This window comes from Pristis pectinata, chromosome 1 (assembly GCF_009764475.1).
Source record: "Pristis pectinata isolate sPriPec2 chromosome 1, sPriPec2.1.pri, whole genome shotgun sequence".
Lineage (NCBI taxonomy): Eukaryota > Metazoa > Chordata > Chondrichthyes > Rhinopristiformes > Pristidae > Pristis > Pristis pectinata.
The window spans coordinates 135,301,690-135,314,221 of NC_067405.1; the positions used below are offsets into that span (position 1 = coordinate 135,301,690).

At 41.8% G+C, this 12,532-nt stretch overlaps 1 protein-coding gene across 3 annotated transcripts in view; it reads left to right on the forward strand.

Annotated features, from left to right (window-relative positions):
• The window catches only part of trip11 (thyroid hormone receptor interactor 11), a 102,719-nt gene that overhangs the window by 15,873 nt on the left and 74,314 nt on the right, over window positions 1-12,532 (forward strand). For 2 of the 3 annotated variants that reach the window (XM_052014776.1, XM_052014785.1), the window contains exon 2: window positions 11,740-11,816. In XM_052014776.1, coding sequence (XP_051870736.1) covers window positions 11,740-11,816 — 77 coding nt within the window. Of the gene's footprint in view, window positions 1-11,739; window positions 11,821-12,532 lie in introns of those variants that run through there. The other variant, XM_052014793.1, reaches the window with a different exon arrangement.

A 12,532-nucleotide genomic window follows, 5' to 3' on the forward strand; every position in this document is an offset into this window, starting at 1 on the left:
ATTCAACATCCACTCCTCTCCTGACGTCAGCCACGTCTCAGTAATAGCCACGATATCATAGTCCCCCATACTTATCCAAGCCCTCAGTTCATCCCCCTTATTCCTGACACCTCTTGCATTTAAGTAAACACACTTCAGTCCATCTACCTTACTACTTTTATAGCCTGTATTCTGCTTCTCCTTCCCCAAAGCCTCTCTACCTGTTTGATCTAACTTTTCCCCATCCCCTTCTTCCTCTGACCTACTCCTCCGTTTCCCTTCCCCCTCACAAACTAGTTTAAACCCTCCCGAACCACCCTAGCAAATCTCGCCGCAAGGATATTGGCCCCCTTCTGGTTCGGGTGTAACCCGTCCTCTCTGTACAGGTCCCACTTTCCCGAGAAGAGATCCCAATGATCCAGAAATCTAAAACCCTCCCTCCTGCACCAGCTCCTCAGCCATGCATTTATCTGCCACCTCCTCCTATTCCTGCCTTCACTATCGCGTGGCACTGGCAGCAATCCCGAGATTGCTACCCTTGAGGTCCTGTTCCTCAATTTTCTGCCTAGCTCCCTGAACTCACTCTTCAGGACCTCATCCCCCTTCCTACCTATGTCGTTGGTGCCAACATGGACCACAACTTCTGGCTGCTCTCCCTCCCGCTCAAGAATCCTGTGGACCCGATCAGTGACATCCCGGACCCTGGCACCTGGGAGGCAACATACCATCCGGGATTCATGCTCACTGCCACAGAACCTTCTATCTGTTTCCCTGACTATCGAGTCCCCTATCACTACCGCATGTCTCTTTCCCACCCTTCCCTTCTGAGCAACAGTACCAGTCCCAGTGCTAGAGACCTGGTAACTGCAGCTAGGCCCCTGCAGGTCATCCCCCTCAACAGCTTCCAAGGCAGAAAACTTGTTACTGAGGGGAACAGTCTCCGGGGTTCCCTGCTCTGTCTACCTGCCTGACTACTTCTTCCTCTTCCCTCCCCTGACAGTCACCATTCTATCTGCATCCTGAACCTCAGATGTACCTGCTCTAAGGGGGGTGACTGTCACCTGATGGACCGTGTCTACATAACTCTCTCCCTCCCTTATGCTGCGCAGTGTTTGTAGCTGTGACTCCAGCTCATCAACTCTGAGCCGAAGTTCATTCAGCCTCAAGCACTTACTGCAGATGTGGCCATCTTGGACCGCAGCAACATTTCTCGACTGCAGTTATAAAATTTGAGGTTTGCTGCGTACTGAATGTATATGCAGATGAATGTAACCTGGTTTTTACCAAGGGTTTCTGTATTATTTTCATGGGAAATGGACATTCTGGCAAAGAGAACATCTATTTCCCATCTCTATTTGTCATTAATGTTTGCGCTACCTTGGCTATTTGGTAATCCAGTTGAAAGTAAACGTTGGGTCTGGAACGGTATTGACCTGACCAGGCAAGGCTGCCCTAAAGGACATGAATGAACAATGTATCATGTTAACCATTTAGAACATGGAACAGTACAACACAGGAACAGGTACTTTAGCCAACGGTGTTGTGTCGAACTAATTAAGCTAATGACACCTAATCCCTTCTGTTTGCACAAGGTCCATACCCCTCCATTTCTAACTCTAAATCGGCCAAACTTGATGGACCAGCTGCCAGAACCTTTCCATTGTTACACGGTGAGGAGCTGTAATGCTGTTGTGTGGGTTCTCTGTACAAGCTCCATCTACTGAATGGCTGAAAAATGGCAGTTTTTTTGCCTGTTAAACCTAAACATGTTAAACATGGGTGTCCCCAACTTCCTGATAGTTACTGGCTGGCAGATTAATATGGAGTTGTTGACATTGCCCTGCAAGTTCAGACACTTTTTCTTCCTTCATTAGCTTAACTGAACTTAAATTTCCACAACTGGCTTTGTGTCTCCTGATTGATTATTGTAGACCTCTCGATTGTTAGTTTGTCAATATGACCACTACATCCCACTTGATGGAATGTAGTGGTTTTGAATGTGGAATAGGCAGTTTCTGTTTTACCTTGCTTGCTAAAGGAGTATCTCGGCAGCCCAATAATTCAGTATAAGCGTATGATTTGAGAACTATAACTATGAACCCTTTTATTATCCATTTCAGATTCTGTGATCTCACCTACGAACTATGTACATTTCCATCAATTGAAAGATAGCCCTGTCACCCTAGGGTGCAGACTGATCATTGTCCTATGAGCTTGTAAATTCTACACCAAATATATAATTGAGCACAAGATATAGTCTTCAGTGAAATTGGATCCATAACATTAAAAATAATAAATTCTTGCTCTTTGTCTTTTGACATTGCCACTTTAGAAATCTGTGTTGCTGAATTGACTGGAACTCATTCTCTGCTCCAAACTTAAATCTCCAGCACTGTGCCTATTTTTCACCTTGAGAATAAACTGAAGAGCTGATTTATGTTTTCTTACACATCTCTCCTTCTCCCTAGACTCCATGGCAAATTAGCTCACAGTTACTAATCAATTTCTCACTTTCGATCAGAAGCCTTGCCAGTTTGACGAGGTCACCTGTAGGGCTTTGCAATTCACACCAATCTGACATTGTTTAAATTTCCCTGGAATGTGTTAATAACCCTTATTGTCTTAAGCTGATATATGTGAGAAGTACATTTTTGTTTCATGACTTTCTCTGCTCCCTTAGCCAATGGACCCAAATCATATTCTGATTAAATTAATCCATTGTCTGCCCAGATTTATTTATAGCAACACAGTTAATTTGAAATGAAAATCCCTTTTTTTTCTTAAATTTTATCAAAACTGTGTTCTGCAGGGATCTGTTCTGGGACCCCTGCTCTTTGTGATTCTTATAAATGACTTGGATGAGGATGGGTGGGTTAGTAAGTTTGCTGATGATACAAAGGTTGGTGGTGTTATGGATAGTGTAGAAGGTTGCTGTAGATTACAACAGGACATTGATAGAATGCAGAGCTGGGCTGAGAAGTGGCAGATGGAGTTCAACCCAGATAAGTGTGAAGTGATACTCTTCAGGAGATCGAATTCAAAGGCAGAATACAAGGTTAATGGCAGGACTTTTAGCAGTGTGGAGGAACAGAGGGATCTTGGGGTCCACGTCCATAGATCCCTCAAGGTTGTCACACAGGTCGATAGGGAATGTTGGCCTTCGTTAGTTGGGGTATTGAGTTGAAGAGCCGCGAGGTGATGTTGCAGCTCTATAGAACTCTGGTCAGACCACACTTGGAGTATTATGTTCAGTTCTGGTTGCCTCATTATGGAAAGGATGTGGAAGCTTAAGAGAGGGTGCAAAGGAGATTTTCCAGGATGTTGCCTGGATTGGAGAGCATGTCTTATGAGGATAGGTTGAGTGAGCTAGGGCTTTTCTCTTTGGAGAGAAGGAGGATGAGAGGTGACTTGATAGAGGTGTACAAGATGATAAGAGGCAAAGATTGAGTGGACAGTCAGAGACTTTTTCCCAGGGCGACAATGGCTAATACGAGGGGACATAATTTTAAAGTGATTGGAGGACAGTATAAGGGGGATGTCAGGGGTAAGTATTTTACACAGAGAGTGGTGGGTGCGTGGAATGCACTGCCGGCAGAGGTTGTGGGGGCAGATACATTAGGGGCATTTAAGAGACTCTTTAGATAGACACATGAATGATAGAAAAATAGGGGGCTATGTGGGAGGGAAGGGTTAGCTAGATCTTAGAGCAGGATAAAATGTAGGCACAACGTCGTAGGCCGAAGGGCCTGTACTGTGCTGTAATGTTCTATATGCTGGTTGCTTGTACAAAGTGTGCACAAAAACCAGGGTTGTGTTACATTGGCAAAATGTGGAGTACTTTTCACTTCTCGAGAGCTTCCTCAGTGAAGTCTGACATCAATGATAAAATGCACCATTGCCTTTAGTGAAATGGCACAGCCTTTGGTCGATTGATGAAAAGGGTGCTTCAAGGTCAAGACCTCCAGCCTTAGTTCAAAATTATGGTCTGCAGCAGGCAGCAGTGATCCTTGCCCTCCAGTATCCTTCTGAGATCTGGGATACCTATAACATTTGCCTCAAGACACTGGAAAGTTAACATCAATGCTTCCTTCACTAAATTGTCCAAATTCACTGAAAGAACCTGCAAGCCAGCATTAGTGCCCTTTCTGTGTTGAGGCTGTATTTACACTTGGCCCCTTTGGGCAGGCTACATCGTTGGTATGCCCAAAGCAGATACACTATTCTAATCTCTATCATGGAAAGAGATGTCTAGACATGGGAAAAAGATTCAGGAGATGCTCAAAGTTCATTTGGAAGAGATTGCAATATCCCCTCTTGCTTCTGGGAATCTCTGGCCTGTGACAGCTCAGAGCGGAAAAAGAGCATTCCGAATGGCACTGAGAGCCTTGAAAGCATCCAGCAGAACATATAGGAACCCTGTGTGGAAGGCAGAAGAGGTGCATCACCTCACAAGCTACCCATCCTCCAGACCCATCTATGGAAGAGTCAGCAGTTTCCACATAAGCCACCACAAAACCAGATGATAAGCCAGTCATCCTCGATCTGGAAGGACTGCCTAAGAAGAAAATTGTTTTAAGAGAAAATATTACGTTTGTTTTGTTTTTAAAGAGGTATAAGCAAAATAAGTCCCTCTATAACCAAAGAGTTTGGAAACTTAATCAAATTGTATTCTTTTAATTTTAGACAGAAAGTCATTCCCTTCAATGTCCATATAACATCTCACAATGTGACAAATTCATATTTGCCAACTTTAGTCACTTCCACACTGGCATTGTTGTTTCTGAGGTGTGTCATCCTCAATACTGAGGGACAGCCTAAGGAGAAGAGGAGATATTAGTAGTCATTTCAGTGTTACCTTGTTTTTTTTTGTTGTTGTGTGGTATAGGAAGCAGAGTTAAAATAAATTCCAACAAAATAGAGCTAAAACTTAAAACACAAGTGACGAGCGACTCTTTCTGATGGAATTCAATGTACCTGCGATGTGTTTGATATTGTGTAAACCCGTTTCTGGTGTTCCTGGCTGTGACTTCAGTTCAGATTCTTGGGAAAGAAGCTGGAATGAAACAATCATCGGAAACAAATAATTATCAAAGATCTAATAATGAAGTCCACTGGTTTCAACCTACCCGGGAAGGAATGTTCATTGCTCAATCAAATTTGAAGAACAAAGGAGCAAGTGTTGGAATTGGTTTATTATTGTCACATGTACCAAGGCACAGTAAAAAAACTTGTTTTGAATGCCATCCATACAGATCATTTCATTTCAACAGTGGATTGATATAGCTCAAGGGAAAACAATAACACAATGTAGAATAAGGTGTTACAGTTACAGAGAAAGTGCAGGCAGACAATAAGGTGCAAGGCCATAATGAGGTAGATTGTGAGGTCAAGACTCCATCTTACCGTACTAGGGGACCGTTCAGTAGTCTTACAACAGCGGGATAGAAGCTGTCCTTGAGCCTGCTGGTACATGCTTTCAGACTTTTGTCTTTGCTGCATGATGGGAGTGGGGAAAAGAGAGAATGTCCTGGGTGGGTGAGGCCTTTGATTATGTTGGCTGCTTTCCCAAGGCAGCAAGAAGTATAGACTTTGAGTCCATGGAGGTGAGGCTGGTTTCTGTGATGTGATGAGCTGTGTCCACAACTCTTTGCAGTTTCTTGCGGTCATGGGCAGAGCAGTTGCCATACCAAGCTGTGATGAATCTGGATGAGATGTTTTCTATGGTGCATCAATAAAAATTGCTGAGGGTCAAAGGGGACATGCCAAATTTCTTTAGCCTCCTGAGGAAGTCGAGGCACTGGTGAGCTTTCTTGGCCATGGCATCTCCATGGTTGGACTATTTTTGATGTTCACTCCTAGGAACTTGAAGCTTACCATATACGTGGAAGATTTAAAATAAAATCTCCATTCTGTGTTAAAGTTAAAACTGTCCCACATGTCACACAACACTCTCCATAAAACGCCTTTGAAGGCGATCTAATTGAGTTCAATCAACTTTCATGCCTTCAGTGAGCATAATTCTGTGGAAAATATTTATGATCATGTCTGTTCACATCATAGTCTTGGTGCACAAGACATCAACTGACAATGTGTAAAATAGGGTTTCCCCTAGTCTAGGTGGAAATGCCAGTTTTGTATGTCAGACTGAATAGTCAGCATGACTAATACTAGAGTTCTGATACTTGATAGCAAAAGATACTTGCAAACGTGGAGAGTTCACAGGTGATTAACAGCTAACCACTGGACTTTGCAACTGACATTCACATGACAAACAAATGATATGGGTGTGAACATTTATTTTAATGAAACATGGCTCACGTTCATATTAAACTATGCAAAGAAACACCTTTTTTAAAAAAAAGCATTTGGATAAAGTTGGCAATAAAGAGCAAAAAGACTGGCTCACATCACAGGTAATTGAAGCCTTAGAAATAACCAACACTGGATCCATTTCCAAAACAATAAAAGAATGTTTTTGCCTGAAATCCACAATTTACACAACAAAGGATGGATTGTATATCAAGGGCTTTGAGGCATTCTAAGGGGCATAGTGAGGTGGCAAAGAATGCAAGTCTTTTCTGTATTTATAAAGTTAATATCCATTTCAAATAGCTATTGAACGATGCCCAGATCTGGCTGAGTGTTGGCTTCCTTCAAGAAATGTGGTTGAACTAACTTTAGCCAGCTCCATTTATCCACTTGATATTGGATCCCACAAACAGACATTGAGAATATCACATCACTGAATGATGCTTTGAGGTGAGGCAGAATAAGACAATAATGTAAAGGCTTGTTCTTCTCTCCCTACCCAGTTGCTTTTTTCTAGTGGTTTTGTATAACTGATTTTTATATTAGCATCTATTCTATAGGAAAATATAGCATTCTGTTTTTAAACAAGGTTCCACAGATATCTAAGACACATTTAAGGGAAAAATGCTGACTGGGACATCAGGGTAACTCCCAGTTTTTATTGGAGCATAATGATGAGATCTTGGATGACCACCTGGGCATAAGGATGGATTAGTGATTCACTGTGTTGCCTGAAAGAATTCACCATCTTCAGTAAAGCAGTGTCTCAGTGCTGCATTCAAGTATTTACTGGATTAGTTACAGTACTTAAGACTTTAGTAGGCTTTGAGCCCTCAACATTAAGACTTGGCCAAGTTTAAAACTGTAAATTTGAGGAATCTTAATTTGCAAGAGACCACTTTGATTTTGATATATGCCCAAATTGCCACTTTGCCAAAGGATTTAGTACATCCTATGAGAGTTTTCCTTCAAGTGCAGTTATGATGTAAGTACTAGTATGACGCATGAGCTCTGATGGAATAGTATGAGAAAACTGCAGTTATTGCTGTATTCATGTCATTCTCTGATCTCTTTGGACTGGTAGAGGAACCAGACAGTAGTTTAAATGGTTTCATATACAAAAGAAGGAAGAAAGAGTTGTATTTATATCACACATTTTGTGGTTTTTGCTTGTCCTAAAGTGTTTTACAGCCAATTGGGTGTGGAAATCTTTTTGCCCCTACTGTAATAAGGGGCAACAAAACAGCCAATTTGTTCTCCATATGCTCCCACCAACACCAATGTCACAATGACCAGGTAATTGCTTTGGTGAGGTTTATTTGAGGAATCAATATTGACTAGAACACAATTATTGTAGTCTCCTGAATTAACAAATGGGCCTCGAGTTTAATGCTTCATCGATAATCTGTCATGTCTCCTGTTTTTATTCTACTCAATGTACCTGTGTGGATCTGGGCCATAAACTACAGTGCAAAAATGCATCAAATGCAAGAATGGCTGGGGTGATTGAGTCTAGATTGAACTCTAATGGATAAATGTGAGGAATAACAAGCAGAGTGGTGAAAATCTTATTGTGCATTACAGGCTACCAAACAGTGGGCAGAATATAGAAGTGATTTCAGACAGTTCAGGGAGTTGAACAGCAAAAGGGCAATTGTAGAATGATTTGGACATCCCAGAATGCAATGGAATATGTTGTTAAACTGCTTTCAGAGTGCAGTCATTACTGCTTTATTGAGCAGTTTGTATCAGCATAACCAGGGCAGAAACATTGTGTAATTTGGTTGTAGTGAATGAGTGATGGAGGAATGCGAAGTGGACTACGTTATATTTGTTGCATTGAAATCTACATGAGTAGAAGCTGGTAATGAATGGCAAAATGTTAGGATACTGGGCTGGGAAATATGAAGGTTCAACAAAACTTGCCTGAATAGGAACATTATCAAGGGGTTAAGTGGTCAGTGGTGGGAGATATGAGAAGAGTCCCCAGGGTCTGATTAGGATCTATCTCAGTTATTGAGAGAGGCAAGAGAGGAGATTGCTGGGGACTTATCAGAGTTCTTTATATCCCTTTTACCCACAGGTGAGGTCACAGAGGATTGGAGAATAGCCAATGTTATTCCTTTGTTTAAGAAGGCCAATAGGGACAAACCAGGAAATTACAGGCCGGTGAGCCTTGCAACAGTGACAGGTAAATTAATGGAGAAAATTCTTAGGGATAGGATTTACTCGCATCTGAAAAAGCATGGACTTGTTAGAGATAGTCAGCATGGCTTTAGAATCATAGAACAGTACAGCACAATACAGGCCCTTCGGCCCACCACGGCTTTGTGTGGGGGAACATCATGTCTTATGAAGGACTGAATTTTTTGAGGAGGTGATGAAGATGATTGATGACGATAGGGCAATAGGTGTTGACTACATGAATTTTAGTAAAACATTCGACAAGATCCCTCATGGTAGGCTGATCCAGAAGATTTAAGGCACGTGGGATCCATGGACACTTCGTAGGTTGGATTCAAAATTGGCTTGGCCATAGAAGACAGGGCAGTGGTGGAGGTCTGTTGTTCTGACTGGAGGTCTGTGACCAGTGGTGTTCTGCAGGGATCAATGCTGGAACCTCTGTTGTTTGTGATATATATAAATGACTTGGTCAAAAATGTAGGTGGGCTGATTAGTAGGTTTGCAGATGACACAAAAATTGGCAGATATAGACTCGTGCAGGATACCTTAAAGGTTAACCACGAGGTCGGATCGGTGGTAAAGAAAGCGAATGCTATGTTGGCATTCATTTCTAGAGGTATAGTGTATAAAAAGAAGTGTTGATGAGGCTCTACGGGGCACTAGTGAGGCCTCATTTGGAATACTGTGCACAGTTATGGGCCCCATATCTTAGGAAAGATGTGCTGATGTTGGAGAGGGTTCAGAAGAGATTTAAGAGGATGATTCCCGGAATGAAAGGGCTTATGTATGATGAGCGTTTCTCGGCTCTTGGACTGTACTCACTGGAGTACAGAAGAATGAGAGGGGACCTCATAGAGACATTTAAAATGTTGAAAGGACTGGACAGAGTAGATGTGGTCAAGCTGTTTCCCTTGGTGGGTGAGTCCAGGACCAGAGGGCACAGTCTTAGAATTAGAGGGTACAGGTTTAAAACAGAGATGAGGAGAAATTTCTTTAGCCAGGTGATGGTGAATTTGTGGAATTCCTTGCCACGTACAGCAGTGGAGGCCAGATCATTGGAGGTGTTTAAGGAAGAGATAGATAGATATCTAAATAGTCGGGGTATCAAGGGAAATGGGGATAAGGCCAGAAATTGAGGTTAGGCTATTTTTTCGGCCCCCCCCCCCCCCAATTTCTCATTTCTTTTTCTTTTTTCCTTTTCTTTGGAGCAGACTTGATGGGCTGAATGGCCTACTTCTGCTCCCTTGTCTTGTGAGTTGGAAGAAAGGGTGGAGAAATGACATATGGAGTTTAATCCTGACAACTGTGAGGTTTTGCATTTTGGGAGGTTAAATGTATAAGGAAAGTATACAGTAAATGGCAGGACCCTTTGGAGCATTGATGTACAGAAGGATTTTGGGGTGCAGGTCCAGAGCTCTGAGAGTGGCAAAACGGGTAGATAAAGTGGTGAAGGACTTTGCCATATGGACAGTGAAGAAAGTTCTTTAAGAGTATGCTTGCCTTTATCGGATGGCAAGTATAAAAGTTAGGAAGTCATGTTGCAATTATATAAAACTTTGGTTAGACCACATTTGGTATATTGTATCCAGTCACCGTATTACAAGGAGACTTTGGAGAGGGTGCAGAAGTGGTTCACCAGGATTTCTCTGGATTGGGGAATATTAGCTATGGGGAGAGATTGGACAAACTTGGATTTTTTCATCTGGAGCGCGGAGGCTGAGGGACAACCTGATAGAAGTATGTAAAATTATGGGAGGCATAGATAGGATAGATAGTTACAATCTTTTTAACCATAAATCAAATACTAGCAGGTATAGATTTAAGGTGAGAGGGGGAAAGTTTAAAGGATATGTGGGAGGCATGTTTTTTTTGCACAGAGAATGGTAGATGCCTGGAACGCGCTGCCAGGGGTGGTGGTGGAAACAGATACGATAGTAACATTTAAAAGGCATTTAGACAGGCACATGAACTGGCAGGGGATAGAGGGACAGACACCATGTGCAGCAAGATGGGATTAGTTTAAATAGACATAATGGTCAATATAGACATAGTGGGTTTCCAAGGGGGAGTAAATAAAAGGTAGTGCATGTGGTGAATGTTAGGAATTTTTTAAGACTGCTCTGTTCTATGGATCTTTGGGGATCTTGAGGATTCAAAGCCAAGACAGTCAACTTGCCAGCATGACGGCAAGTATGAGAAGCCAGTTACAAGTAGAGACTTGAAATACTGGGATTATTTCCACTTGAGTAGAGAAGGCTGAAGAGAATTTAATAGATACTATTAGAATTTATGAGGGTTTTGATATTGTGAAGGCAGGAACAATTTTAATGGCTGGAGAGTTGGTGATAATTTAACATGGCTGCTGAGTCTTTGAATTTCTTAATTTAGATGATTTATGAGGCATGAAGTGCTTTCCTTCAGTAAGTTGTTGCAGCAGGCATCAGTATCTTCTAAGGGGATTATGGACAAATATTTAAAGTCGTGGGTGATAAAATTGAGGAATCTGTCTCATGATACTCGAAACGGGAACCATTACAATTGGGTCAGCTTTTCTTGTGCAGCAAACTTTAATAATTTCAATGGTTTTATGATCTTCAATATGAATGTGCAAGTTGTACTCTTGCATTTGTGCAACCTTCATACATTTCAAACATTTAAAGAAAATTTGCTGAAGTTTAAGGCTCAAGAAAAAGTGCTGATAGCATGAAAAAGATACTCAACATTAAAACTCCAATAATCTGTCACGCTTCGAACTTTGGTGCCAGACTGGCAGATTTTCTGGACTATTGGATGCTATTTCTATTAATAATCCAATACATTTTTAATTCACTTTTCTTGTATGTTATAGACTATTATAGTAAATTTTCGAGTGAAGTGGGTAAATTTAAAGGGAGCACAAGAAATAGGACCTCAGTGATTGGACAGGGAGCACCACAGATATCACCTGGTGAGCCTGATGCGGCACTATAGGGATTTCCACGTATTCAGAGAGCAGATTTGTCAGAGTTTACTATTTAAGCAGTAGACCTGCAGAATAGCTACATTTTCTCCCCCACTGCAAAAAAAAATGACCATAATAAGAAGCAAAGGGTGATTGGTCATCTCATTCCTCTTAAGATGGTCCTTAAGACCCATCTCTTCGACCAGCATTTGTCCTTGCGTCTCTTCAGGTATTTACCGTTTTAAGAGCACCGTGTAAATGGAAATTGTTATTGCTCCTGTATTGTGAAAATGCACGTTCATTGCTGTGCTTTGCTTGAATTTCAGATGCTACCAGTGAACTGCATGTATCCAATTCCAAACTGAGGGACATTGAAACAGCTTACACTGCACAGAAGTCAGAGGTTGGTATGTGATTTCTTTGTTAGAGACACTTAACTAAAGAGACTTTGAGGCATTGCTACGGAACTTTACCAAATGATGACCTGCTTGCCTAGTTTGTGAAAGTAATTGGCCATTCACAATTTCTTGGTTTGAAACTAATGAAGTTGCAACTATTTTGAAAGACTGACTTATTTCAGGTTGTCTATTAAAAGATGCTCAGCTGCTATTGTCTTAGCACTAATTGCCCATGAGACACAAGAATGGTGTTATGTTTATTTAATTAATTACTTTTTAGGATCTAGCTGTTGCCAGCAAGTCCAGCATTAATTGCCATCAGTGTTTTCTGGTGGAGGTACTTCTGCATTGCTGTTGGGTAGTAAGTTCCAGGACTTAGACCCAATGGCAATGAAGGCATAGTGACATACTTCCAAGTCAGGTGGTGTGCACCTTGCAGGTTGTGATATCCCCATGCATCTGCTGCCCTTATCCTTCTTGGTAGCAGAGGTCATGGATCGAGAAGGTGCTGTCACAATAGCCAGGCGAGTAACTGCAATGCAGTTTTGGTATGCATTGTAGCCGCTGTGTGTTAATGGTGGGAGGGAGTAAATGTTTAGGGTGATAGAGTACTAATCAACAGGCTGCTTTGTCCTGAATAGTGTTGCACTTCTTCGGTGTAGAAGACCTGTGCTGATCCAGGCAAGAGAAGAGTATGCCATCACGCTCCTCACTAATGGCT